The sequence below is a fragment of the Lampetra planeri genome, chromosome 4 (assembly GCF_965212315.1).
Source record: "Lampetra planeri chromosome 4, kcLamPlan1.2.h2, whole genome shotgun sequence".
Classification (NCBI taxonomy): domain Eukaryota; kingdom Metazoa; phylum Chordata; class Hyperoartia; order Petromyzontiformes; family Petromyzontidae; genus Lampetra; species Lampetra planeri.
In genome coordinates, this window is record NC_136110.1 from 502,042 (window position 1) to 528,739 (window position 26,698).

The 26,698-nt window shown below is 55.5% G+C and overlaps 3 protein-coding genes across 3 annotated transcripts in view; 1 reads left to right on the plus strand and 2 right to left on the minus strand.

Moving 5' to 3' along the window:
- Window positions 1-10,266, plus strand: part of PDCD4 (programmed cell death 4) — a 33,895-nt gene extending 23,629 nt beyond the window's left edge. Inside the window, exons 7-12 of the mRNA XM_078592906.1 lie at window positions 636-733; window positions 3,024-3,138; window positions 3,562-3,669; window positions 4,122-4,232; window positions 5,042-5,181; window positions 5,749-10,266. Of these exons, the coding sequence (XP_078449032.1) occupies window positions 636-733; window positions 3,024-3,138; window positions 3,562-3,669; window positions 4,122-4,232; window positions 5,042-5,181; window positions 5,749-5,809 (633 nt within the window). The 3' untranslated portion in view covers window positions 5,810-10,266. The remainder of the gene's footprint in view (window positions 1-635; window positions 734-3,023; window positions 3,139-3,561; window positions 3,670-4,121; window positions 4,233-5,041; window positions 5,182-5,748) is intronic.
- A 663-nt stretch (window positions 10,267-10,929) lies between these two features.
- On the minus strand, window positions 10,930-13,678 carry BBIP1 (BBSome interacting protein 1). The gene is made up of 2 exons (XM_078592908.1): window positions 13,343-13,678; window positions 10,930-13,013 (listed from the first exon to the last, which is right to left on the minus strand). Exons 1-2 carry the CDS (start codon window positions 13,368-13,370, stop codon window positions 12,772-12,774), a joined length of 270 nt encoding a protein of 89 aa, XP_078449034.1. The 5' UTR covers window positions 13,371-13,678; the 3' UTR covers window positions 10,930-12,771.
- LOC144717518 (carboxypeptidase N catalytic chain-like) lies at window positions 12,785-24,792 on the minus strand. The gene is made up of 9 exons (XM_078592907.1): window positions 24,094-24,792; window positions 21,681-21,877; window positions 21,270-21,431; window positions 20,572-20,757; window positions 20,069-20,180; window positions 19,720-19,859; window positions 19,338-19,437; window positions 18,499-18,617; window positions 12,785-17,281 (listed from the first exon to the last, which is right to left on the minus strand). The coding sequence occupies exons 1-9, from the start codon at window positions 24,443-24,445 to the stop codon at window positions 17,213-17,215; spliced, it is 1,437 nt and encodes a 478-aa protein (XP_078449033.1). The 5' UTR covers window positions 24,446-24,792; the 3' UTR covers window positions 12,785-17,212.
- Window positions 24,793-26,698: the final 1,906 nt, after the last annotated feature.

The following is a 26,698-nucleotide window of genomic DNA, read 5'->3' on the forward strand; positions in this document are numbered from 1 at the left end:
TTGGGGTGGAGGTAGCAGAGCAGAATGAGTGACCTCCCACCGAGTGAAGGGTGATTGGAGGGACTTGACTGCAAGCCTTGGTTGACATTGCCGAACCACACATCGCGCATATCAAACAATATTCAGGCCCCATGTACAGCGGAAAGCCTTGGACACAGGACCTGGGGCTGCAGGGCTGCGCTAAGTGGTGGTCAGCAGAGGACAGTGCCGCAAAATACATCAGACTGCGCTGCTGCCACATCTGTGCTCCCCACCTTCACGTTAATTTTGTTTAACAGTGAGAACTCGGGAGACAAGGATAGTCTCGTTTGCGTAAGTGATCTGGGTTAGCGTCCTTCATCAGCCTGCATTGACCAAAGTGGTGAAGTATGGTCAAATATAACCCTTCGGACTCACATGACATGAGGAGTCCTTTATTCAGCAGTGAAGTGACAGGCTATAATCTATAGGTGTGCGTGTTGGATTGAAGTGGGTGGGTGGGAGATGATGATGTACTCATTCGTGGCCACTGCACTGGCCTGGATATCCGACAAACAGCGTGAATTGCCATGCCGGTCATTGTCATTGACCCTGCCTGTCGTGCACTGCCTAACATTTTTATCCTGCGTGCGTGTCTCTGCGTGTCTGTCGTGCAGATGGTCGGGCAGTTTGTGGCACGAGCGGTGGCCGACGAGGTCCTTCCTCCAAATTTCTTGGAGAGCCACAAGGGCAAGGTGGACTGCCCACACGCCAGGTGGGCAAGGCCGCGGTGCCGCCCAGGCGCGCCTTCCTCTTACCTGGCCGGGCTGCGATTGCTAGACAGCTGGTCACATGTCCTGGCAACTAATGCTAACCAAATAGCCAACGAGGCCCTAGTAAGAGCCTAACCCTAACCAACTAGTCAGCCAGCTTACTAGTACTAGCTCTACCCATAATCTTGAACCAATTCGCCAGCTTTCCACTACCCCTATCCAAAAAGCTAACCAATTAGCCAACCAGCAACTAGGACTAGCTCTACCCCTAACAATTACCAAATAGCCACCCTTGTCACGAGCTCATGCCCGAAAGCTAACAAACAATCTGCTTGTAGTTAAACCAGTCTCTTGGGAGTAGCGAGTTGATGGTCCCAGCTGGGTCACCGATGGCTGCGCTAAATAAACCATCGCAATAATGTTGTGGTGTTAATTTTTTTTCAATAAAACTGGAAATGTTCTTGTTATATCGACATTCCACAAACGCCCTTTGCAGGGCATGTTAACAGTGAGCTCATGTAGTTAAGAGGGGGGGGGACTATCGAAAGGATATTCCAAAATGTGATGTCATTTTCCAGCACCTTTCTGACACAAGGTGATGCCATGTCATCTTTCCAAATAAGATTTCGTCAACTCATGACATGACAGAAATTGAGCGGCTGGAATTAAATAGAGCGTGCGTGTGTGTGTGTTGGTGAGAGCGCGTATTTGTGAGGTCGACTTCATAAGCGATCACTCGCAGCACTTGCCCCAACAGTCTATTTATGCTATACGAGAGAGCTTTGTCTTTGTGTAAGTGAGAGGGCTCGTTTGTGTGTTTATGTGATTGCCTGGGCAGACGTGAAGATCCGTTTGTCTGGTCCTGTGAATCGGACGTTAGGCACGAGTCGCTGAGCGCCCACACAGCCTTTAGTGCAAAGGCGGAAAAAAACCTGAGCTCGGCAATTTATTAAAGCGGCGTTGTCCGTGTTGTGCCGAGAGTGCCCATGGGTTGGGAATGCACGCGCTTGCCACGTGTATCGTGTGTTTTTGTCTTCCCGCACATGTTATTACAATTGCGTGTTCTTCATCACGAGGCGAAGTGTCCGTTGAGAACTCTAGCCAAGCGGCGCGTCATCCTTTAGAAGCAGGATATCAACAACTGCTGAAAGACCGTCACGTTACTTGCTGGGAGCGCTGCACTTTCCCATGTGCCCTGCGACACTTTTTGTCCAGTTTAGTGAAAATCTCAAATTGAATGCGATGGGTTTTTGTTGTTCAGTAATTGGGTGACCAGGTTGGAACCATCGACTCACTGCACTGGAGAACCATTTGCCACTCGTTTTGATGTCTAGTCAACCACACACGGGTTCATGGTGCAGGACAGCGATGGTCAGTCTCCCAAGCTCTGTGACGAACCATCCTTGTCGATCTCAACAGGCTCCACGAGCCACCAGATAGCTATGACATAACAATTACCCGGATGGATTTAACCCTGTAATTTACTGTAATAATAATGATTATAAACAATTTATTACGCACATTTCGCAAATGGAATACAATCGAGGCGCAGGAACTAGGCACTCACAGTACGATGTACTAGCGCCATCTGTTGGTAGAAGTTATTTTTACTGTAATTATTTCTAAGGGATTTGCCATCAACATTAACGAGAATTGTCTGCTTATGATGTCTGTGTTTGTTCTGATTTGTCCTGAGATCCATAAACAAAATGTTTAGCAATCCACCCGTGGATCACGATCCACGTATTCCCCACCACCGATGCAGGAGTGTCTTACCAGAGCTCGCAGTATGCTGTACAGTCGACATTAATGACCCCGTGACCTCATTCATAAAAAAAATACATTACTTTGTTCTTATGTCTTCTTTACACCAGCCAAAATATGGAATTATAACTGTGACGTAAAAATGTAGATTTTAATATCGTTCAGGTCTTTGTGAGGGAGAGTAAGCATCTCCTTGAGCTTCGCATGGTTCAGTCGACATTTCTGCGTGGTTGGAAATAAGCAAGGATAGCCTGTGGGCACTGTAGGGAAATACACTGCTGCTACCAATCGCAATCGTTTTTGGGTCCCAGGTGGTGCCATCGCGCGTATTAATGGCAGCAATGAATAGGAATAAATTATCGGATGGGGTTGGGGTTTAGTATTAAGAGTTAGGGTTGGGGATAGAGTCAAGGCTGCCGATTCTCCTCCAGAGGAGTTTTGAGACTCGTGTTAAATCTTGGTGTCGTTGTGCATCGTAGTGTTTGTCGTCACTGGCCCCGCTCACCCCGCGTGCCGCCGGGCGTGCAGGGCGGCGCTGGAGCGGGCTGCGGTGCTGCTGAGCATCAAGCGCGGCATCATGAGGCTCGACAATGTGTGGGGGGTGGGCGGGGGACAGCGACCCGTCAAGCACCTCGTTAAAGAGGTGCGCTGCCTACCCCTCCCCCTCGTCGCGATTGGATGATTCGCCACGAGTAGAATCGTGATCTCATTCTTTTGTTATTAGTGGGTCATGTAGAATGTATATGATGCAGAGCACACACACAACATTACAAACGAGACAGGGAGGGGAAAAAGAAACGATTCTAAAATAAGTAACGATCCCCGCGTAGGTGAGAAGTCGACAGACCAGGGTAGAGTCTGATTTGCAAGAGTGACCCGGGTCACCAAGACGACAAAGCAATCACAAAAAACCGATACCACAATGAGGCACATGGAAATTGGATCAAAAAAACCAAATAGAAATCAGAGCAATTTCCAATTTCAACAATTCGTCGCGGTTGCTCTGGGAGGGTGGTGAATTATTACAAGTGCTCACTGGCGTGCGTGCATGCGTGCGTGCGTGTAGATGACGCTGCTCCTGAAGGAGTACCTGCTGTCTGGCGACGTGAAGGAGGCCGAGCGCTGCCTGCGCGAGCTGGAGGTCCCGCACTTCCACCACGAGCTCGTGTTCGAGGTGTGCGTCCCCACACACGCTCCCACACGCCCCACCCCGCCGCTTGCGCCGCCCGCCGCTTGTGCCATGCCCGATATACCAACGATGTCGTCAGTAAATTTTCAGTTAATTTTTTGACACCCAGGTCTTCACAGCCCATTGCGATCTGAGCGCGGTGTTGAGAATTTCTCTTCTGGAGCTTTGGCCGTGCACTGCTGGGAGCGTCGTCGTTTGAACTTCGATGCCCGCAGCAGTGCGTGACAAAAGCTCGAGAAGAGAAACGAGGCAATGCGCAGCCCCAGCTGCACAAGCGCGCATGGGAATTCCGCTGCTGTGTAACGAGCAGGGGGTGGGGGGCTTTCTGGAGGTGGCATCGGCGGCCGTGTGTCCCCGTGTGTGTCGCCGTGTTCGTTCGTTTGCTCGGCTGACTGGCCCCGTGTCTCGTGTCTGAAATCTGGCGCCGTGTCGTGCAGGCGGTGGTGATGGTGCTGGAGTCGAATGGCGAGGCCGTGTCCTCCATGATGGTCAACCTGCTCAAGGTGTTCTGGGGGACCGGGGTCCTCACCCTGGACCAGATGAACCGAGTACGCGCACGCCGCCACCAGCGCAGCGGCCGCTACGAGGCGACACAACAACCATGTGCAACACGATCACAACGGCCGTTGGCTCACAGACGCAGGGATCGTTGCTAAGCGAATTCAAGCACTACTTTACAAACGCAACGATTACTACGGAAATCACACATCCATTACTCTGCATGCACAACCGTTACTTCGCACGGCCCAGCGGACCTGTGATGCACCGAGTTGTTAACATGGAAGGAAAATAGCACACACGCATGGATTCTTTAGCAATTTCCAATGTGCATTTGCACATGGCAGCATTAGTTAGCCATTATAACGTCGACCACCAATCCACACAGCAAGACGGCGTCATCACACTGCACGGGAACGTGTGATGTCGTGAGATGACGAGTCCACGGCATTGCGCCCCGCAGGGAAGCGAGGTGCGTGTCATGCGACGTTGGCCTTGGCCGAAAAGGCTTTCCCACCATCGCTGGGCTTTTATCATCATCAGGTTTTGGACTACCCCTTGACCAATTTGGCCGTTTTTTTAAAGGGCAAGTTCCTAATAGCAAGACAACCTTTTATCACTATTTGTATTGGATCTTGTTCACGAGGGTTGTCGTGATCCACCGCTGCAGACCAACGGAGTGAATGCAAACAACGAGTAAAGATGTGCTCACAAACAGCAGGAATCCCATCCTGCATTTGAATGTTGTGATGGGCTTTCTCATCATTTAAAGAAAGTGGTGGCGTTAAATGTTGTTGGAAAGCATTGCAAATCGATGCGACTGTGAGTGGTGTGTTAACCGTGTTTGTGCGTGTGTCAGGGCTTTGAGCGCGTGTTTGGCGAGCTGCCCGACATCAGTCTGGACGTGCCACGTGCGTACGCGCTGCTCGAGAGGTTCGTGGAGAGCTGCTTCCAGGCCGGCGTCGTCACCAAGCTACTGCGCGACCGCTGCCCCATCAGGTACCAGCACACCGGTCCCCCATGCCCCCCCCCCCCCGCATTATCCGCTAGGTCCCCCATGCCCCCCCCCCGCATTATCCGCTAGGTCCCCCATGCCCCCCCCCCCCCCGCGTTACCTCTAGGGATAAATGTTGTTTGGGAGCTCTCTGAAGTTCTTCATTATGATAGGGCGCCTCCTTTATGTTTGAGCATCTCGGAACCCTTTACGTTGCGCTCCGTCTCAAACATTCGAAAAGGCGGCACCCCCAAGCGGACGCTATCCCTGTGCACGCACACAGCGACTGCTCTGGCCTGCAAGTGGGCATTCATCTGCGGCCAGTAGGGGACCATGATTGCTACTGTGCGTGATAGTAACGGAGTAATTTTCAGTGTAGATTTTCACATTTTCTAAATTTAGCCCATGACGCACTGGCCTACTATTCTTTGAATGACGCCAGGGGATCTTTAACATCCACAGTGAACCAGATGGCACGTAGTATTTTTATGGTTAATACACAGCGGTAATAATTATGCTTGTGATGAACACGTCTTGTGCGTGACACCTGTGCCTGAACGTGTGGCGTGCAGGGGCCGCAAGCGCTTTGTGAGCGAGGGAGACGGCGGGAGAGTGAAGCAGGAAGCCTTCTAGAGTACGGACTCCGAGCGGATCATCGGCACAGCCTCCTCCCCCCTCCCCTCCCTCCCTCGACCTACCCCCCACAACCTCCCCCCCCCCCCCTGCCGCATCACCGGACCACACCGCCCGGGACTGCCCGGTTTCCAGTGCTCACTCAGCGACTCCCTAGAAACTGCTAAATATCTAAATATGAGTCCTCGTCACGTCGAATTTGCCGCACGTGTTCATTTCTCCCGTTGCCCCTTGGTTGAGCCGTGGGCAGTTGTGACTGTCGGCCAGGTGGCCCGGGTGGCTCGAGGGTCGGGCTGCCGACAAGGCACCGTCGCTGGGTTTCTCACTCGGGATCGAAGGCAGCTGAGCTGCCTTGCGATGAGGCGTAGCGAGTTTACGGTCTCAGCCCGGTCACTGTTTACCCCACACACAAAAAACACTTTTACATGGTACTTAAACTTAATTGGGATAAATTCCAGCTCTTGAGAATTACAATATTTGACATTGCTGTGTTTCCTAGGTTACGTCGTCCAACTGAAAAGGGAAAATGAGAGTTGGAAACCCGTGGCAACGTCACCACGGGCGCCACGGCCAACAAACGTGCACAGGCGGCAAATTCCGAGTGAGAGTTGGGTCCGCTAAGTTTTTGTTTAAATCGTCGGAGAGACTGTGTCCGGCGTGGCTCTTGCACTTAATTCGAGATGAATCTGTGTCCGTGTGGAAGGCGGCAGCAGGGCAGGCCTCGGATTGGCGAGCCCTCTCGGGAGGGCGACAGCTGTACCCGGCTCCACGTGTGGGCTCGTTTATGCTTCCCTCGCAAATTGCAACGTTTTGTGCCTTGACCCCCCCTCCCTAGCCACTTCTTGATGGAGGAGTTGTAAATCTTTATAATGAGCCCAATGTCCCTTTCACGACCCCACTGTGAACTCTCAAAAGTGAGAACGAACCGGAAGCCAACGAGGTATTGGGGAGGACGAGATTGCCGAGTGAAGTGTCGGTAGAAGGAGTTCGAGTTAGGATCGTAGCTAAAGTTACAAGCTGATTGGTCTGGAACTCTTTCCCCCACCCAGCCTCCATACACGACCGCTTCCTTCTCCCCGTTGATGTTCACGGCACCGCGTGTTCGCGGGTCACCCTCCACGCCCATTCCGGCATGGCGAGTCGAGTCGGGCGATCTGGAAATGAAGGAACGCTCTGCCTGAGGCTCGCGGGGCCGGGTTTGCGGCCACCACTGCCGTCGCCACCATTGTACGCGGGCATTTTTTTTATTTGTTTTTGGCAGAGATGTATTCGTAGTCTTGAATCTGCCAACTAAATTCTGGTCGATGTTATTGCCACCAATGGGGGGGGGACCCCTGTTTACCAAAATCGGAGCCGCCATTGCGAGGATAAGGTTCCTAGGTAGTCGTTGAAACGTTTGACTGGTGAGGTCTGTTGTTGCCTCTGTCCACCCAGGAGTGAAGCCGTACAACCCGCGGTTGCCAGCTGGTGGTGGAGTAAAGTGTGGGTAACTCCCACGTCTTCCAAACCCAGTCTTGAACGGGACATTTATAAATTTGGTAGAGGGGGAGGTGTCTCCACGCACGCACACAGCGGTGTGTTGGGGCGGGCTTTCCCTCTACTCCTTCGAGGCCATGATATGTTAAACACTGCCGGGAGGGGAAGTAGAGCGTGCATAGACTTGTGTAAACCCTCCCTCGACAATTGACGGTGGAGGTGAGACAACTGCCAGTCGCTAGGCACGATGGGGGGCGTCTCGCTGTGTGGTGTGGACGCAGGCACACCGGCAGGAGGGCGGAATATGGGCCGCCCCCGAATCCCAGGCCCCCTCTCCCAGCAATCCCGTGTGTTACGCGCAACCCGAGGGCGTGCTGCCAGGCCCTGCTGTACCCATTCACACTCGCAAACTGATTTTACCGTCGTACGACAATTTCGTGCGCATCAGCCCTTAACGGGGAAAACATATTCACGCCGGGGCGTTTGTGAATGTACGTGTATAAAGTCGGGTGTAAAAAAAATAAGAAAAAATGAAAAAAGGTAAAAATGTAAAAAAAAGCTCCCTGAAGTTTATGTTTCCCTTCAGGCTATTTTTTTATGGTGTTAGTTTTGTATGTTGTCATCGCTTGCGCTTATCAAGGGGGGTGGGGGTGAAGCTCGTGGAGGGCGGTGGCGGCGGCGCCCGTGGTGGTGGCCGCCACCACCACGGGCGCCGCCGCTCCGCTCTGTTGGCCCACGTCGAGGGCAGCGGCAAGACTGACGGCTCCTTCGCGTCCGGGGCGGCCTGCGCGAGACCGCCGCGAAATCGCGGGGGGCCTGGCCCTTACCCCCCTCTCCTCGTCGGACGCCGCTCACTGGAGGGGGGGGGGGGTGGTGGGAGCGCCCCTCAGTGGAGGTGCGCCGGCGGAGAGAGACGGGGTAACGGTTGGTAGGCGGGTACGTTTTATTTTGTTTAAACATCTGTAGCACTAAAACAGAAAGCGCATCCCAGTTATTATTGACTGGTCCCCGCAGGGCTGAGGGGCCGAATTATCTCGAGGCCGTGACTCTTTGCGTGTCTTGGAGGGCGGGGGCTCTGCGTCAGCTCTGGGGGGCCCAGGTTGCAGCTGCAGAAGAGAGTTGGGGGTGGGGGGCGCTGGCAAGGCAGAATTTGGCTTGCGGATCGGACAACATTTACGTGAGGCTGTCCAAGTGGGTGGGCACCGACGCATCGATGCGGGTATTACAATTCATTGTTATGCTCATGATGCATGCGTTGGATCGTGTGTCATCAACTTTAAAAAATTAAAATGATAAGCTGCTGTGACAATTGGGATGATGGAAATAAACAAAACAAGTGGGACTGGAAACGGGAAACCACACAAGTCGGTGAAAACACGGCCGCAGTTTGATGGCTTATGACCCCGCAATTTCGATTTGTGGAATCTTGGGGGGTGGATCAATTGCTGCCAACCAAACGGCCTTGTTGAGTCCGTCGCCAAGTGTTACGGCCAAGACCGGGCTGAGCCGAACACTCAACCTTGTGGCTCGGCTTGGGCAAGGTTGAGCAATGGCCCAATAGTCAAAAGGACCAGCAACAAACAGCACTGTCAATTTGGGCCAAAGAGGAAGTAGCCAAGCATTGCCAATTTGACTTTGTGAACAGAAACCTCCGCTGCAGCTGCATCCAGTCAGCAGTTCTTGGGTTGCGTCTGCCCTTGGGCTATCTGTAATAAGCTTGTGTTTGTGTTGCACAGTTTCCGAAGGCAAAAATGTGAACGAGTCCAATCTATGTTGGGCAGGCGGCGCCGAGCGGCGCCGACGCATGGCGGCGAGTGGGAGAGTCCTCGCCCCTCTCCACGGCTCACGGTGGCTTCCAGATCTCATCGTCCCTCAAGCCCGGTCGTCACTCCGGGTGGGCGGGCGAGCGGGCAGGGCGATCACTCCAGAGTTAACGTCCAGCGCTCGTGGTTGGGAAGCGTTTGTAGAAATTGTCGGTGGGAAAAAACCGTTAAAGTGTGGATGGCGTGGGTGCAGTGCAACAGGCTCCGGCTGTCAGGTGAAACTTGATCAACGCCTACATCTCTACCTCCTCCCCACTAAATTGACCCGCAATTTTGCTTGTAAGTTCGAGGCGTCATCGTGACCAGAGCCACTGACGCGGCCACACCTCGCTGTACCAACAGCGCTCTCCTCGCCGCCAGATCCCGCGGCTGTACGTCTACAGTCGCTATCAGTAACAGCCCATGCTCTGTGGTACGGTTAGTGCCATGATTCTTAACACAAAGAAAACCTGCTCTCAGTGACATGTAATCATCATTGATAAACTGATTGTAATGGACATGAATTCGAGGGGTGTGGGGGGGGGGTGTAACGTTTCCACCACTCGTGCAAAGTCCGCAGTGAGTGGTCGGTCTTCCTGTGGCGCTTTCGCAGAATTTCACCTCGGCTCCACGCCAACGCTGAGTGCAGTGGGCTCCCCGCACTGTTCGCCCCGGACTCGGAGTACGGGTGGCGTGCATGGCCCCACGTGTGTGTGAGCGTGCGTGTCCATCCGTGCATGGTGGTGGACGGGAGGTGCGGGGAGCGGTGCTCTTTGTTCCGGTCAAGCGCTGTTACACCAACAGCGACACGGTGACGGTGACATGGCTACAATTGGAAATGACCAAACCTGCTGTCCATCCAGCGTTACCCTCAACCCTACCTCTGGCCCTGAGCGCAGCCCACGTTGTGTTCACTGTTGGTGTTGACGGCACAGCCGCCGTGTTTAACTTCTGAGTTTTCCCTTGGGAGGGTAGGGGGGTGGATTGACGTGAACCGTGGTTATTGTCGTCGTGGTGGTGGTGTGCTCGTGGAGGAGGAGGGAGGAGGCGAGGCGCGATGCCGATAACGACGCTTCTGTCCGTGCGATGATGACCGCGTCGAGACCCTGACCAAACCGAAGCGAACCCTCCCGGCTCTGTGCCGGAGTGAGAAACTCAAATAAACGCGTTGAAGTAAAACCGGACGCATCCGCTGCTTGTTCATGCCAACAACGCGTGCACTCAGTCTCTCGGTGACCGTCGAGTTGAACCTGGTGGGAAACCTCTGCTCTTGTGCGCCAAACGCGGCCCACAGCGACATTTCATAACGCCCCCCCCCCCCACTGCATTTTTCACGACCCGCAGCCACAAAGCCTACAATTGCAAAGCGGCCGCAAATATTTACCGTCGCTACCAGCCTCTTAGCTGCACTAATCGGGTAAATACAACTAAAGGGGAAAATATTTTTGCCCTGGCAACACTTGACGGTTTTAGCACTTGCAGTCACGAAAGCTTCAAATCTAGAATTGACAAAGGTGGGTCCGTGTTTCACGTGTCGCCCGCTAAAGGAAGTCACGTTAAATAATCAGTTAAATGAAGACACGTGACTCAAACAGCTGTGCTACACACCCAGTGAGACTGAACAGCTCATTCAAAGCTGCGTTACACAGCGCACGAACGCTCCCGTACGTTCCAATTAATCACTGCCGTGATGGTGGGCGTTCTGGAATGTGAATACGTTTCAATAAGGTGGTTGCATCTTATCAAACAACTTGTGGCCGACACCCAGCCCAAGTGTGTAATTCCAAGAGCTCATCTCATGCCCCTTTACACTTTAGAGTGAAAACCCAGCTCGCAAAAAGGTATTCTCACCACAAACACCACGATGGTTGTTTTATTTTCCCTCGGCAAAAACCGGTTTGACCATGACCTCTTACGAGACCCGGCTTCTCCTCGTGAGCGATTAACAGGACGGTCGCCCTCTGGTGGTCAACACAAGCATTGCAGTACATTGTCCTTAAACGCTCGTGTGTTAACTTAGACGACATTAATAAACATCCTTCAGCAGATTCCTGTCCTTGTGTGTTTGGACACATCGAGGCAACAAGGCGCAAAAGGAGGCCCAAGGAAAACACGAATCGACATCCTCATGAGAGCATTGCACAGAGATGGAGCACACAGACCGCAGCGGAGGAGGGGGCACACACGGCCGGAAGTTAGCCACGAGATTCTGCAGCCACCACGCACCAATCTGGCGGCGTCGCCAAGCCCATAACGTCAGCTGGTGCAGTCAAAAATTGTTAGTATGTCCTTCTGTTCTACATGGGTTTACTCGCATAGCTAAACACCCACACGCAGCAGAAGTGGTATTGGCCAAACATGCCAGTGCTGAAAAAAATACCTGCAAATTATTCAACTGGGATTACGATGACAATCATCGATCGCTACTGCAAACACTTGGCAGGGTTCTCCTGCAAAAGTGGTGAGACCCAGTGGGGCTTTCCTGGGTAAATATGCGTGAGAATAGTCAGAAGTCGACGTTTACATCCGGGTTTATTAACATCGACTTGAAGTCGATAAACAACCCCTGAACATGGCCAGTGCTGACCGGCCAAGTGCAGTGAGCTACGAATCACCCCACCCCAATTAAATCCCCATCAGCCAAGGCAACAGCGACTGGACGCCTGCCAGCGAGGACCGGTCACCCCACAATGGCCACGGTGACCAACACCTCCGCCCCAAATCCTCGCAAGATCCAGGCGCTGCTATGCAGCCCCACGGCGTCGTGCGGCCGGCTGGGCAAGCGGGATTTGCTCACTCGCCGCCGGATGCCAGTGCGGCCTCGTGTTACCAACACCACCTGCGGGGAAACGCGGCCCAGGTAGCTGCGTGGTAGCTGCATTAGCCAGGCTGCGTGTGCTAGGCCGCCCAACACGAGGTGTAACCTCAGTTAAGGAGAACACATTTGAATATCGCTGGCATGGCATCCCTGGCGCGTCAGTGCAGTAGCAACGCCACCAGTGTGCTCACGCACTGCCCTTGATATCTGTAAAGGATTTGTCTCTCACAAATACGTTTCAAACGTGTTGGGCCAGCTCATGACAAGCAGCCTGGGTGTGTTTGTGTTAACCTTCAATACGAGTCGGTCACTGGGTTCAACATCATCCTTTTACCGTACAGCAACGACGTCGTTTTGCTCGAGCAAACGCCAATCGTGTAAAGATCGTGAACTCTGAGATAGCGTCACGAGAGGGAGCTCCCGGTCGGGATGACAGACTCTCGGTCTGCTCTGCCACACGCTTGCGGCTCATCCTCCTGCTGCCACTCTTGCTCCTCCATCGTGCTCCTGCTGCTGCTCGCTCTGCTCTTCCTGCTGCTGCTGTTGCTTCTGCTACTGTTGCTGCTGCTGCTCGCTCTGCTCTTATTGTTGCTGCTCCTGCTGCTACTACTGGCTCTACTCTTCCTGCTGCTGCTCTTGCTGCTGCTCCTGCTGCTGCTCTTGCTCCTTCATCATGCTGCTGCTACTGCTGCTGCTCGCTCTGCTCTTCCTGCTGCTGCTGTTGCTTCTGCTACTGTTGCTGCTGCTACTACTGCTGCTCGCTCTGCTCTTATTGTTGCTGCTCCTGCTGCTGCTACTACTGGCTCTACTCTTCCTGCTGCTGCTCTTGCTGCTGCTCCTGCTCTTGCTCCTTCATCATGCTGCTGCTACTGCTGCTGCTCGCTCTGCTCTTCCTGCTGCTCCTCCTCTTGCTTCTGCTGCTCCTCTTGCTGCTGCTCCTGCTGCTGCTTCTGCTGTTCCTGTTGCTGCTCTTGCTGCTGAGCGCTGCGCACCTCCTGCTGCGCGTCGCGCTGCAGCTGCTCCATGCGCTCGAGCGTGAGCGACTTGAGGGGCAGCAGCTTGGGCTTGCACATGGCGAGACTCGGGGAGCCCTCCACGGACAGCTGCCCTGCTCCGCCACAGACAGACAGGCGGACAGACAGGGGGCGACACACGCACGCTGCGACACCATGACTCGGAACCGCGACCTCCGCATCGGACAACTCTCGGCACCGGATGCCACGGGGGGATTAAGCCTCGAGGGTTCCGACCCGGTACCGTGCCAGCAAATCGGATGAGCGTGCAAGAGGCGGATAAACCCCTCTCTAGCAATGGTGGCGAGCAGAGTGGGGTGCTGTGAACGTAGAGCCCCCACACACCGCTGGAGACACGACTAGAGGCGGGGTCCCTCGGCCCAGGGGATGAGCGGCTGAGCGCTCCCCGCGGGCCTCTCCTCACCTTGCTTGGGCAGCACCTCCTTGAACATCTCCCTGCGAGACGCGCCGCCGCCTCCTCCGCTGCTGCTGCTGCACCGCCAAGCGGCAGAACTGCGCGGTGTGGGAGTGCCGCGTGGTGAGGTGTTGATGGCTCTCCTTGTGCAGCAGTGGTCCCTGTGGTGGTATTGGTGTTGCTATATTGGTGGTGTAGTTGTGGTGTCGTTGTTGTGGTATTGGTGTAGTTATTGTGGTATCTGTGGTGGTTGTATTGGTGGTGTTTGTTGTATTGGTGTAGTTGTGGTGGTTCTTGCCGTTGTCTCGCGGCTACCACCGTCTCTCGCGCGCGCACGGATTGGCCAACACCCGCCACGTGACGGGGAGGGCACGTGGCGGCTTCGCCGCGTGATTGGTGGAGATGATCCGAAACTCCTCCCTCCTCCATGGCGCGCCCCGTTGCCGTGGAGACGGTGGCGCGCGCCGTCCCTGAGGGAACAGCGGCCACGTGACGCGGCCAAAGCGCGGGAAATGGATTCGGATGGTGACGTCACCGAGTGGGGGGGGGGGGCAAAGCGCTTTAAATTCTCTCCCCCTCGCAATGTTACAGTACAAATATAAAATGATAATTGTTTTTCTACCCTTTTATCTGGCAACAAAACTGACACTTTTTTTTACGAGGAATCATGTTTGCATTGGCCACAATACCTGCAGTCGGAATGCACCTTTTGGCGTCATCTGGTCCAACACCATGTGAGACTAGGCTCTAAGAAAAGCTGTCTCGAGTGTGGACCAATCAACTTCAAGGACAGTGCATATCATGATCAGAGTTGTGTTTTTGTTTGCATTCCGACCGCAGGTATTGTGATCAATGCAAACATGATTCCTTGTAAAAAAAAAAATGTGTCAGTTTTTTTGCCAGATAAAAGGGTAAAAAACCAATTATCAAATTTTGCTACTGGCAAATGAGGTTGCAATGGGGTTAAAATATAAAATCGGTGACGTTTCGGGCAATTGCCCTTCTTCATGGCATGTAGAGAGGCCAGTAGATAGACAGAGTGGCGGTAAGACTTGAAAACTGCATTTGGGGCCTGAGGAGAATGACATCTAAAACAAGTTTCCTGATGAACAGTTCTTACATTGGGGTACGAATTAGCTCCGGGCAGTCGGCAGTGATGGGTCTACAGGACGTGGCTTGTCAAGTTGATCTCTCCGAGTTTCCCCAAATCTCCGCCTGGGTCACGCCGCACAGACGGCGCCCACTCCCCTCAGCCACGGCGAGTGCGCGTTGGCGATGTCCGCCCACGGCTTCGTGTTGTTTATTAGATCAGCGTCGTCCCCTTACAGACGGAGCGGGGGCGAGGAGCGGGGGTGGGGGACACGTGGAGACAGCTCCACGTGGAGACAGCTCCACGTGGGAGACACGATCCACGTGGAGACAGCTCCACGTGGGAGACATCTCCACGTGGAGACAGCTCCACGTGGGAGACATCTCCACGTGGAGACAGCTCCACGTGGGAGACACAGAGACAGCTCCACGTGGGAGACAGCTCGACATGAGAGACAGCTCCACGTGGGAGACAGCTCCACGTGGGAGACAGCTCCACGTGGAGACAGCTCCACGTGGGAGACACAGAGACAGCTCCACGTGGGAGACAGCTCGACATGAGAGACAGCTCCACGTGGGAGACAGCTCCACGTGGAGACACAGAGACAGCTCTGCGTGGGAGACACAGAGACAGCTCCACGTGGGAGGCGCGATCCACGTGGCGACTGGGGCTGGGGGACGGCAGCGAGCCCGAGACTCGGATGCCCAAACACAAACGAGCACCGCTTTGTTGGAAGAAGTCCACACTGATCGCCTGTTGCCTCCTCCATGGGAATGTGGAATTGCCTCCATTGGCCCAGGCTTCTCAGTGGCGACTACGACTATTTATTTAACCGGGCAAGGCCCACTGAGCTACATAGCTATTCTTTAGAAGCAACCTGGCCGCAAATGATAACTCAACGAAGTGGCTTGTCACGTGAAAATGTTGACTCTTAACGCATGTTGATTCTAAATGTGGAGGGCAAACCGAGAGGACCTGGAGAGAAATCTCCGCGACCACGGGGAGAACTTTAAACTCCAAATACACAGCGGCAGCAGCAGGCGTAAGGGTGGGGATCGAACCCACGGCCTCCTGTATACTGGGCGAGGGAGTTAACATCTCCTAGCCACCGCGGGTGACTTGAGACACGGGCTGTGGTGAAGGCCGCTTGGCCTGGCAGTGTGAGTGTCACGTGAGAGGTGAGAGTCACCAAACTGACAAGAATGTCGCTGTACAGTGTGAAAAGTAGTGAGAGGGAAAATCACACATGGTGACTTTTCACAGGGTGACTTGGCACAGGGTGATTTGGCACTAGAGGCCGACCGAAATTCGATTTCGGCGCCGAAATTTGGCAAATGGCCTCTTTCGGCAAACTTTCGATTTCGGCCGAAAGTCCATTTTTCACTTTCGGTCTGGTTTCGGTTTCGGCCGAAACTGATATTGATTTTCGGTCCATACTCTTTGTTTTTTTCGGTAAAGTCACGTAGGTGAAAACAAAATAAAAATAAAACAACTAAATTAAATCACGACGTTTCGGAAGCAACACAAGCATCCGGCGTCAGGTGTAATCGCTCCAGCAAAATTACGCTACAGTAATAAATACCGAAAAAACCAAAGAGTATGGATCCTTGCAGTCACGAAAACTTCAAATCTAGAACTGATTTTCAGTGGTCAACCGAAGATCTATTTTTAGAATATAACGCTCGTGCTACGTCTATCGGCGCTCGGCAATCCTATGCGATAGTCTGCAAACACACACACGTCAGCAGCAGCAGCTTGGGAGCGAGGTTACAGCCGCTAGCACGGTCTGCTAATGTAGATACGACCGGTCAACAGACGGCAGCCTGCATCTACATCCGTGGGTGGAGTCTCTCTGGCGGGACGACAACAAAGTGCCTCTCTGTTGTCTGTGTCCAGCCGCCTGCCCGCCTTGGCTGATGTGTTGCGTTCGCTTCAGTCTACACGCGTGTTGATACCGAGATTCGAAGTCTGACAATATTGATATTCAGTTAGTTAATAGTTCCGTATCAAATTAGTGATAACGAAATTACGAATCTGAGTGAAGTAGAAAATTAAAGTTAATAAACGGAGCAGTTAATCACCGTGAAGAATGTCGAAACACACGGTGTGGGATCACTTCACTAAAGTCGATTCTGATCAAAGCAAGACGCAGCAGCAACCTGCTGGGCAAGAATGCGGAAAAACTGTTGTTTCTTAACTACAACATTTGTTTGTTTGGATATAATTCCTAAGTAAGTAACATCTAAATATTTGATATTTAGCGACTCTTACTGCAGGCTTTGAATGATTAGTTCTAGATTTCTTTTTAATTAAAGTAGCATTGCATCATGACATATTTCATAAATCTTGTGTTCGGTAACTTCGGTTATATACCTTTCTGTTTCGGTCGCAGTCGAAAGTGAAGTTCAACTTTCGTTTTCGGCTTCAGTTTCGGCCGAAAGTAAATTATTAACGTTCGGTCGACCCCTACGTGGCACAGATTGACCTGGCACAGATTGACCTGGCACAGAGTGACCTGGCACAGGGTGACCTGGCACAGGGTTATGGACACACACACTGGAATCGCTCCCCACCCTGCATCATGTTGTCGCTCAGTCTCAAGATTTGTCGATTTGATAAAATGTGATTGGGGAACCCAAAAAAGTAACTCAAATTTACAGCAACAATCACCGAATTGGCAACACTGACCCCCTTTGTCTCTTCCCGTGCCCCCAACCCCACACCTCCCAGCCTGACCCCGTAACTCCGATTTTGGCTTCCTCTAGGTCGGCTTTGTGTTGCTGAGCCTCTCAATCTTCTGAAGCCGAGGACGATGACGACTTCTCACGTGCTGGAAGAGGCTCCAGATGGAAATCAACCTGAGCAGAAGGAGCACACACACGTGTACACGCATCGTGTTAGGTGTACGGACACAACTACACGCACACAATAGCGACAACCGCCGTTCACCACTTAGTGGCAGTGCCGTCACCACGGTGCTTGTGCCATGCACTTTGAGGCCATGTGAAGTGTCGAAAGCACGCTGGCAAGAGGTCACGGAACAGACCCAGGTGCCATGGGTTAACTGACTAAGATGACTGGCACATACACCAACTGTGCTCCCCACTGTGTGAACTTGCTGTGTTTTATCTGCCTGGTGCTCTGCTCGTTGTTGTGAGCATCACACCTCTGCCCTCCGTTATTGCTGGAGGCCGACTGCCTCAAACTGCCTAGTCACCCAGTCGCGTCCTTCACTAGCCTCCTCCATAGAGGCCAATCTTGACACTGCTTTGATCGGTCTTCGGCAAGTCCACTCAGCTCTACATCTGCCTCTTCTCGAGCCAACTCCCGGCCACGCAGCTTTAACCTGGCCTGCCCACCATCATGAAGGCCCTTAATGATTGTGAGCAGAGCGTAAGGGACCCTAATAGAATGAAGAATAACCAAGATCCCTGGCCTACTGATGGTATGATAGGGCTTGACCAGGTCAATAAAGCATTGATGTAATTCCTGTTGAAATTCCCTACACCTCTGCTGTAGCAGATGGACGAAGAAAATCGCGTCCGTCCAGAACCAACCCATTCTGAAACCACATTGCGGCCCCGCAAGCTTCCTCTCGGCATGCCTGGTAAGGGCAGTGGCGGTCGTCGTGATTTCATAACCTCCGTGAATGATTGAACTCATGTCTCAGCACTGTGCTCTGTGGAATGCGTCCGTGTTTCTACCCAGGCGGTCAGGCATTCACGTGTTAGTGTGCTTGTGTGCATGTGTGGGAAGCGGTGGTGCAGTGATTAGTGCGCTGCACTATGAACCAAGTGACCCGGGTTCGATTCCCACTCAGAGCTAACAACACCGCTGATGATGAATATCTAAAATGGTCCAGGGCCTCCTCTAGGTCGACTCACTTTTAAACTTAGTCCATACTATGGTGTGTAAACATCAGCGCTGGGAAGGCAAAGACGGCCGGGTGTAGTGCTGGCCACCCACCCCCTTGAGCATCAATGCCGGCCATCGTAGGTGATACCCACTCGCAGAACTTGCCCCAACAGCCTGTGCAGGCTCCCTGAGGGATCTGTGTGTGTGTGTGTTTGCATGCCTCGCTGGGTTCGCTGTCCGTGACGATGGCGTCCGCGGTGGCGGTGAGGTGGCCCGCGGCCGATGCGCTCAGCGTGTAGACGCCGGGCAGCAGCAGTCGGAAGTAGTCCCCGTCCGTCCCTGCGGGGACACACGACATCGTGACCACCCCGGGGAGAACTCCCACACCAGGGGTCTGTGTCCCTGCGTGGGGGTACATGTCCCTCTTTCTGTATCCCTGTGTCTGTCTCTCTATCCTCGCGATGGTTATTGTGATTACAACACTACGTATTCATGTATGTTGAACTTTTTTCGCGCCGTACGTAGCCAACCGCGCGAATCGGTGGTGCGAAAAGTTGCAGTGAATGTAGTGATGATGTTGTGGTTGTTGTGGTGGTTGTCTTTAATCTGTGACTAGCCTTTTGCCCGTCCAAGGACGGGTGTATTGCAGTAAATCTGAAATTTGCAAGCGAAAAGCAGCCCGCGACGTGATATTCACTGCATCAATGCGCGTGCAATTTGTAAGGGCGCGGTGACACAGACCTATTTCATTTTAAGGTTATAATCCCTTGTTCATCATGACGTCATTTTTACTTTGATGTCTCAACAGCGTTACGAAGATCACGTGACGTGAGGGTTCTGCCTTTGTAGTGAGGGTTGTAAGTTGACGCCGAGGAGGTTGGAGGAGGCGCCTTGCCCCCCCATGTGGAGTGACGTCACCCGCTAATTATTGATGGAGGGGGGATGACCACGTCACCTGTTCATGATTATTAATGAGGGGGGCTGGTCGACATGGAGTGACGTCACGTGCGTTACACACAGTCATTCTGAAGCGGCGGTTGCGGTGTTTGCGTGTCTCACCTGCTGTGATGTCATGAGCGATCCCGGCCACGGAGATTTGGGCCCCGGGCAGCGCGACCCCCCCCACCCCCCGCACCACCCCCTTCACTCCGCGGTGAACCTGCACCGCCACCAACGCCAAAGCGTCCAGTCAGCGACCATCAGGGGTCATCATTGATCATTCGTGGTCATCGTCGACGGTAGCCTCGCGGCTCACCTGTTTTCATCTGTGAGCGATGGTGGTGAGGTGGGGGTGCGAGTCGTGCGGGTAGTGCGGGTGGTGCGGGTGGTGGTGCAGGTAGCGCGAGTGGTGTGGGTGGTCACCAGTGGTGTGGGTGGTGCGGGTGGTGGTGGTGTTGCAGGTAGCGCGAGTGGTGTGCGCGGTGTGGGTGGTGGTGCCCACCTGCTCGATGAAGGAGAGCAGTGCCTCGCGGTTGGCCTGCCACTCGCGTGCCAACTCCTGCGCTTGGGGGAACTTCTCACAGCTCAGCTCCAGTGTCACCTCAAAGCAGTTCGAGTGCAGGTAGTTAAAGTCCTGCATACCTGGCACAGGTGAGTGAGTACCCCCTGAGTAGTCTGGCACAGGTGAGTGAGTACCCCCTGAGTACCCGGCACAGGTGATATGTGCTTCATGGTATAGTAATGAGTAAGATAGTGATGGTGTTGATGTTGATTGTGATGCTGATGTTGGTGATGTGGTTGATGTCGTTCATCATTATGGTGGTGATGTTGATGTTGATGACGATCCTTACCCCCGCTCAGCGAGTACCAGCTGGCGCCGTTGGTGATGCCGTCAGGAAAGTAGTCCCCGCAGTTGGTCCCCGTGTGCATCCACCCGTGCGCGTAGGAATACGTGATGGCGAGCTGCGTGAAACGGCACGGCCTCAAACGTGTGGACACGGATCTGTGCAGTTGCGTGTGCAGCTGTGTGTGAGCTTGTGGGGAGCGGCGGGTGGCACAGTGGTTAGCGCACCACGCTACAAAAAACGGCGACTAATGATAGTGAGGAATATTTGACCTGGTTTTGAGCCTCCATTAGGTTGACTCAGCCTTAAATTTGTACCTAATGTGTAAACATCACCATTGGGAAGACGTGTGTGGCGCTGACCACCCGCTCCCCCCCACCACCTAGTAGGTGCCACGCCGTGATGGCCGTCACAGGGCTGCTGCTGCTGCTGCTGCTGCTCGCTAACAGCACTGCCCCACAGCCCATGAAGGCTATCCGGGGGGAGGGGGGGTTTGTCTCTGCGCTCACGTGGCGGAAGAGCGGGTCGTCGGGGGTGCCCGCGTAGTGGTGGAGCCGCGAGGGCAGCGGCTGGCGGCCGCGCCGCGATTTGTCGAACGGGTAGTTGGCCACCACGGCTCCGCCGTGCAGGTTCGCCGACAGCACGAAGTTGTGCTGCCGCAACCAGCGGATGACGGCGCGCGTCTCCGGCTGCACCTGGACGGAAAGGGGACGGGGGCCGGGGGGTGAGGGGGGAGCGGGAACCACGCGGTCGGCCCGCTCCGTGCCCGTCCGCCGACGTTCAGTAAAACGTGTGTGTGCGGACGGCGAGAGAGATTGTTGTCAGAACTCGACCGGGAAGCCAATGGGGGTCCCCAGGGCGAAAGGGCGTGAGGCCTCCCCACGCACGCGGATCCCAGCGGCTCGTGGCCGCAGCAAACGCCACCACGCTGATGAGTCCCGATGAGGGTGAATACACGCCTGCACGTCCGTGCACCCGCTCCCCTGGACACCTCCATACTGCACACCTGTGGACGCACTTACTTATCGACCTTGACCCAAAAGGTCATCTCGACCTCACAGTCCAAAGTCACAACTCACGTGACCGGGTCATGCCCCCCCCCCCTCCCGTGACTGCAACCTCTCGACCTCGTGACCTCCCAACGAGGCGCCCTCGCCACGGTCCCGTGACCTCTTGACCCCAGAGCCCCCCGCCCGGAGGCGCGCACCTGGGCATGCCAGCCGCTGGGGAGCGCGAGGTGGTGGTTGGGGCCCCCCCCGCGCTCGTGCTGGTAGAAGACGGCCGTGAGGTCGGGGAAGTCGCGGTTGAGGTCCACGCCGCGCGCGTTCCCTCGCCCGTCCGTGTACCAGTGGGCCTCGGCGCCCTGGCTCTGCGGGGTTGCACGCCGTAACGGGGGAGCGTGGAGGTTTTAACGGCGACGGAGCGTCGCGTGCCACGGGTCACGCACGCCGGCATGAAGTACGCGAGACAGGCGCGCGCTGCGCTACGAAGCCGCAAACCCGAGTTCGATTCCTGCTCACGGCCACTGCCAGTGACGATTCTCTGCACTGGTCCCGGGCCTTCTGTGTAAACATCGCAACAGACCCCGCAACTCCATCCCTCTCCCTCCCCCCCTCACCTGTGCGGCCGCCACCTCGTACCCATCGGGGTTCATGGTGGGCAGCACGTGGATGCGCGTGGAGCGCAGCAGGCGCTGGACGCGCGCCGCGCCGCGCCGGTGCTCGCTGCACAGGTGGTGCAGCAGGTGCAGCAGCAGCTCGCGGCCCAGCGCCTCATTGCCATGCATGTTGCCCACGTACTTGAACTCCGGCTCGCCTGAGGCGGGGGGGGGGCACAGACGGCGGTAATTAATTGGTGCGTCACCGACGTAGCGGTCGGGGTGTCCAGAGGGGAGCTTGGGTCAGGGCGAGGAAGACCTCCATCGTCGTGGCAGGAGTGAGGGGAGGGCGTGAGGAGATGTTCGGGCAAAGCGTGAGGGAGGTCTCGCCGATGGCTGCGGCGAGCCCCGTGGTGAGATGCGCGCTGCACGAGGTGCCGAGCTTCGGTGACGCCCGCGGGTCGCTGTGGCCGCTGCCGGGATGGCGGAGGAGCACTTCCGAAGGTGGCGGAGGCTTCCTGCGCCGGTTTAGGCGCGGCGTCTGACGTAGGAGGAGGCGTGCGGTGCTGGAACGGGGCCCTGCGTGCCGCTCGCCCTGCTGGCTCCGCGGGAGCAAGTTCCCAGCGCCTCCCGGGTGGCTCGGCGTGGATGGCACCGGCGTGAGTCGCGAGCCACGCGGCGACGGCGGCGGCGTTGGTGGTGGTGGTGGGGAGCGGTGGTGTAGCGGGTAGCGCTACGCTGCGCTATGAACCCAGCGACCCGCGTTCCATTCCCGCTCACGGTCAACACCGGTGACGAATATCCGAACCGGTCATGGAACCTCCCCTAAGTCGACTCAGCCTCAAATGAGTAGCTGGTGCGCTGTGTAAACATCCCTACTGGGGAGACAAAGGCGGCTGGGCGTGGTTCTGGCCACCCACCCCCTCGTGTGCCGTACCGGCCTCCATAGGTGCTGCTCACTAACATCACTTGATCCAACAGTCTGTTCAGGCCACGCAGAGGTCTTTGTAGGTTTTTTTGGTGGTTGTGGTGGTTGGTGGTGGTGGTTGTGGTGGTGGTGGTTGGTGGTGGTGGTGGCTGTGGTGATGGTGGTTGTGGTGGTGGTTGTGGTGGTGGTTGTGGTGGTGGCTGTGGTGGTGGTGGTTGTGGTGGCTGTCGCTGTGCTGCACGTGGCTGCCTGTAACCAGGGCCGGGTTGAGGCTATGAGGGGCCCAAGGCGAATAGGAGAGAGCAGCCCAAGTATGTATGACATATTGGAGAAAAAAAGTATTAAATAATCAAACATGTTTACTTATTTATCGACGTAAAATGAACAAATGTATTAGACTCAAGGTAAATTCATAAAACACTAATCGCTCATTAGCTTTCGCTGTGACAAAGTCATGAATGATGTCATCATAATGTAAAGACAAAAATGTCACGAGAATTACCAGCAATCAATCACACAGGGCTGCCTGTGTGTTTAGAACGAATATGCTGTGCAGAAGGCCAATACAGTACTTACTTCACCAATCGTATAAGTCTAGGGTGTTAGGATGAAGGCGTTGGACTTTTTTGATCATCCGTACGGGAATACTTCTCTTTAAAAAGCCTCTATTGATTGAAATGTTTTTTTACGTAAAGTCAATATTATCCCTAAACAAAAAGTTATGAAAACCAAACACGAGGGAGGTTGGCGGGGTGGGGAGTTTGGCAATAATCCAGATGCGTTTCAAAGAATACACATTCACCACTCACACATCCACCACTCACACATTCACCACTCACACACACACACAACATACACACACATTCACCACTCACATTCACCACACACACATTCACCACACAAACTTTCAACACTCACACATATTCAACACACGCATTAGATACAAATACCCCCCCCCGTATAGCCTTAACAGACTGTTGGGGCAAGTACTGTTAGCGAGCACCTATGAAGACCGGCACGGCACGCGAGGGGGTGGGTGACCAGCACCACGCCCGGCCGCCTTTGTCTCACTCATCCACTCACACTCCGACCGGGACTCGCATGCCCACGGCAGCACGGAGCAACATCAGCAGCCGCAATATCAACAACATAAACACCAACAACGTCGCTACGACATCAACAACAACCAAAGTCAACAACTACTAAATACCCACAGCAACACCAACCACTCCATGAGCAACAACTTAATCGTCCAGAGCTCTGCGTCTCGCGGTGAGGGAGGTCGGGGGTCGGTATTGGGGTCACCGGTCAGTGGTAGGATTCGGGATTCAGGGTTCGGTTTACGGGGTCAGGGTTTAGCGTTAGGGGTCAGGGGACGAGGTCACAGTCCGGGTCAGGTCATGCGCTGGAGATCCCAGTTGAGGCTTCAGGGGCCACAGGGTCAAGGTCCGTGATCTGTGTCGGTGCAGTCGGGACCCCCCCCACCCACCCACCCCCGTCACCCACCGACTTCGTGTGTGCCCGGATTGTCGCTCATCTCCATCGCGTAGAGGTGGCGGCCCTGCGCGCTCTGCCCGATGGAGTAGAGGCGCGAAACGTCGGGACAGCGCGACGCCACGGCCCTGAGTGCGCGCACCATCGCCTCGTAGTCGTGGTGGACGAACGACGGCGACCACGACGCCGCCGCCGCCGCCGAGTTGGAGAGGTTGTGGTGGTTGTGGTAGTCGCCTCCGTCCTCGGACAATGGCACCGCGCGCACCGAGCTGAGCCACGCGACAAGAAGCAGCAGCAGCAGCGGGGGTCGCGCCGCGGAGGCGCGGAGGAGGAGGAGGCGCTGGGGAGCGGCACGTGGAGCCATCTCCTGCCGAGCTGCCACGCGGCGGCCGCAGGGAAAGGAGCGACTGGGCACGGAGGAGCCACGCAGAGCAGGAGGAGGAGGAGGATTGTGCTGGTCGCTCCTCGTGTTTCAGTGGTGGAGAAGAGGTCGATTGTGGTGGTGGTGACGATGGAGGCGGTGGTAGTGGTTGTCAGCGTTGATGATGGTAATTGATGATGATTGCGGTTACTATTTGATGATTATAACCGTGTGCTTTACTGAACGATGAGTGGAGTAACTACACGTGATGATGACGGCTGTCGTCTGTGATGATGTCTGCTGACGCCGAGGACGCTGATGTGACGCTGGCTCGGGTGCGTCGCTCGCTCCGTGACCCCCCCCCCCCCCCGTGTCAGCACGGACCCGCTCCTCCCCCTCCACACGCGCCCGACAATCATTGACGACGCCCGGGAGATTCATTAACGAGGAGCGGCAGGGGTCCAAACCGGGGGCCCCAGTGGGGTCCCCTCGGGGCTCCGAGCGGCAGGGCTGGGTTGGGCTCCGGGCGAGGCAGCGTGGGGAGCGGTGGCGCAGAGCGCAGCGCTGCGCTTCGAACCCGGCGACCTGAGGTCGATCGCTGTGCCACGGCCGACGTCACTGCGATTGACGCCGCAGGTTGACTCAGCCTCGACATGCAGCAGCGCACCCGCTGGGTGCAGTGGCGAGTGCAGCAGCCTGCAGAGTGCACGGAAGAGGCGGGGGGGTAAGGTGCCTGGCGGGATAGGGGGCTCTGTAGGGGGTCTCTCTGGGGGGTCTCTCTAGGGGGTCTCTGTAGGGGTCTCTCTAGGGGGTCTCTGTAGGGGTCTCTGTAGGGGGTCTCTGTAGGGGGTCTCTGTAGGGGGTCTCTGTAGGGGGTCTCTCTAGAGGGTCTCTGTAGGGGTCTCTGTAGGGGGTCTCTCTAGGGGGTCTCTGTAGGGGTCTCTGTAGGGGGTCTCTGTAGGGGGTCTCTGTAGGGGTCTCTGTAGGGGGTCTCTGTAGGGGGTCTCTGTAGGGGTCTCTGTAGGGGGTCTCTCTAGGGGGGTCTCTGTAGGGGTCTCTGTAGGGGGTCTCTGTAGGGGGTCTCTGTAGGGGTCTCTGTAGGGGGTCTCTGTAGGGGTCTCTGTAGGGGGTCTCTCTAGGGGGTCTCTGTAGGGGGTCTCTCTAGGGGGTCCCTGGTCCCCGAACCGGTCGGGGCCTCATTCCTGCGGCGTGACCTCGACCCGCGCCGCCTCACGGGGGCCGCAGCCCCCCCCCCCCCCCGGCTCCTCCTCACCACTCACTCACTCACCTCGATATTTATTCGTCGTCGTCGTCGCCGCCGTCGTTTTGTTTCCGTCATCGCCGCGGAGTTTGGCTCTGAGCGCTGCGAGCCGGAGACCGGTCGAGCCGGCACGGCCGCTGAGACACCGGCGGCGGCGGTGGCTGCCCCGAGTGCGGGCAGCAGCCCTCTGGCTCCCCCCTCCCTCTCTCTGCCTTCACGGGGTGGGGTCGTCTCCGTGCACAACAACGCTCACAACAACGAGCGGGGCGCCGGGCGGATAAAGTGAGCAGTTGGCACAGTGGGGGACACGGGCGGTGGCATCCGCCGGTCGCCTGAGTCGACCCGTGGCACCTGCTGGACCGAGCCTTCGACACTTCGCGTGGCCTCAAAGTGCACCTAGCCTGGCACGAGCGCCGTAGCGACGTCACCACCACTATCAGAGTTATAATCTTCATTCATCCTGGAGAAATCCGACGAGATGTGAAGCTCTTTTTCAGACATATGCGGTAGGGGCGGGTGAGAAAGTTACAACGCAAACAGCGCGAGAGGAGTGAGGCGCCAGCAGCGTGCTCTGCACACGAGGGGGCGACGCCTCAAAAGCTCCGCACAAACGGATTCACGAATCCATCGATGTGTTGCCATCTGCTGGCCACCCCACAGAGCAGTCTCAACAGCGAGGTACGAACTTCCGAGGTCTCACACGAGGGTGGGGGGGTTGGGGCGCATTGAGGGCGACTTGGAGATGAACAGAAGTCCATCGTGGCTCCGCGGGGCACTCTTCAACGCCTCGTGATGTAACACGACGTCGCCGCAGTGCACGTGCTCCACAGTGAAGATGGCATCCATCTAATCACCCGGAATGTGCCCGACCTCGGAGGCTAAGCAGGCCGCGAGCCTGGACGGTGCTCGGATGGGCGATCGTCGTGCGCGGCAGGCGCTGTCTGTGTCGCCTGCCGCTCGTGCCGGCACCACTCTCGTCACGAACTCAGTCGTCA

What these genes read in the sequence shown, in the direction of transcription:
- BBIP1 (XM_078592908.1), bottom strand. Translation starts at nt 13,370, where the DNA reads ATGTTCAAGGAGGTGCTGCCCAAGCAAG. An exon ending in GGAGGTGCTGCCCAAGCAAG is followed by an intron (nt 13,014 to 13,342) that starts GTGAGGAGAGGC and finishes GTGGCGGAGCAG; the next exon opens with GGCAGCTGTCCGTGGAGGGC.
- LOC144717518 (XM_078592907.1), bottom strand. Translation starts at nt 24,445, where the DNA reads ATGGCTCCACGTGCCGCTCCCCAGCGCCTCCTCCTCCTCCGCGCCTCC. An exon ending in TCCGGGCACACACGAAGTCG is followed by an intron (nt 21,878 to 24,093) that starts GTGGGTGACGGG and finishes CCCCCGCCTCAG; the next exon opens with GCGAGCCGGAGTTCAAGTAC. An exon ending in TGCTCTCCTTCATCGAGCAG is followed by an intron (nt 19,438 to 19,719) that starts GTGGGCACCACC and finishes GTGGCGGTGCAG; the next exon opens with GTTCACCGCGGAGTGAAGGG.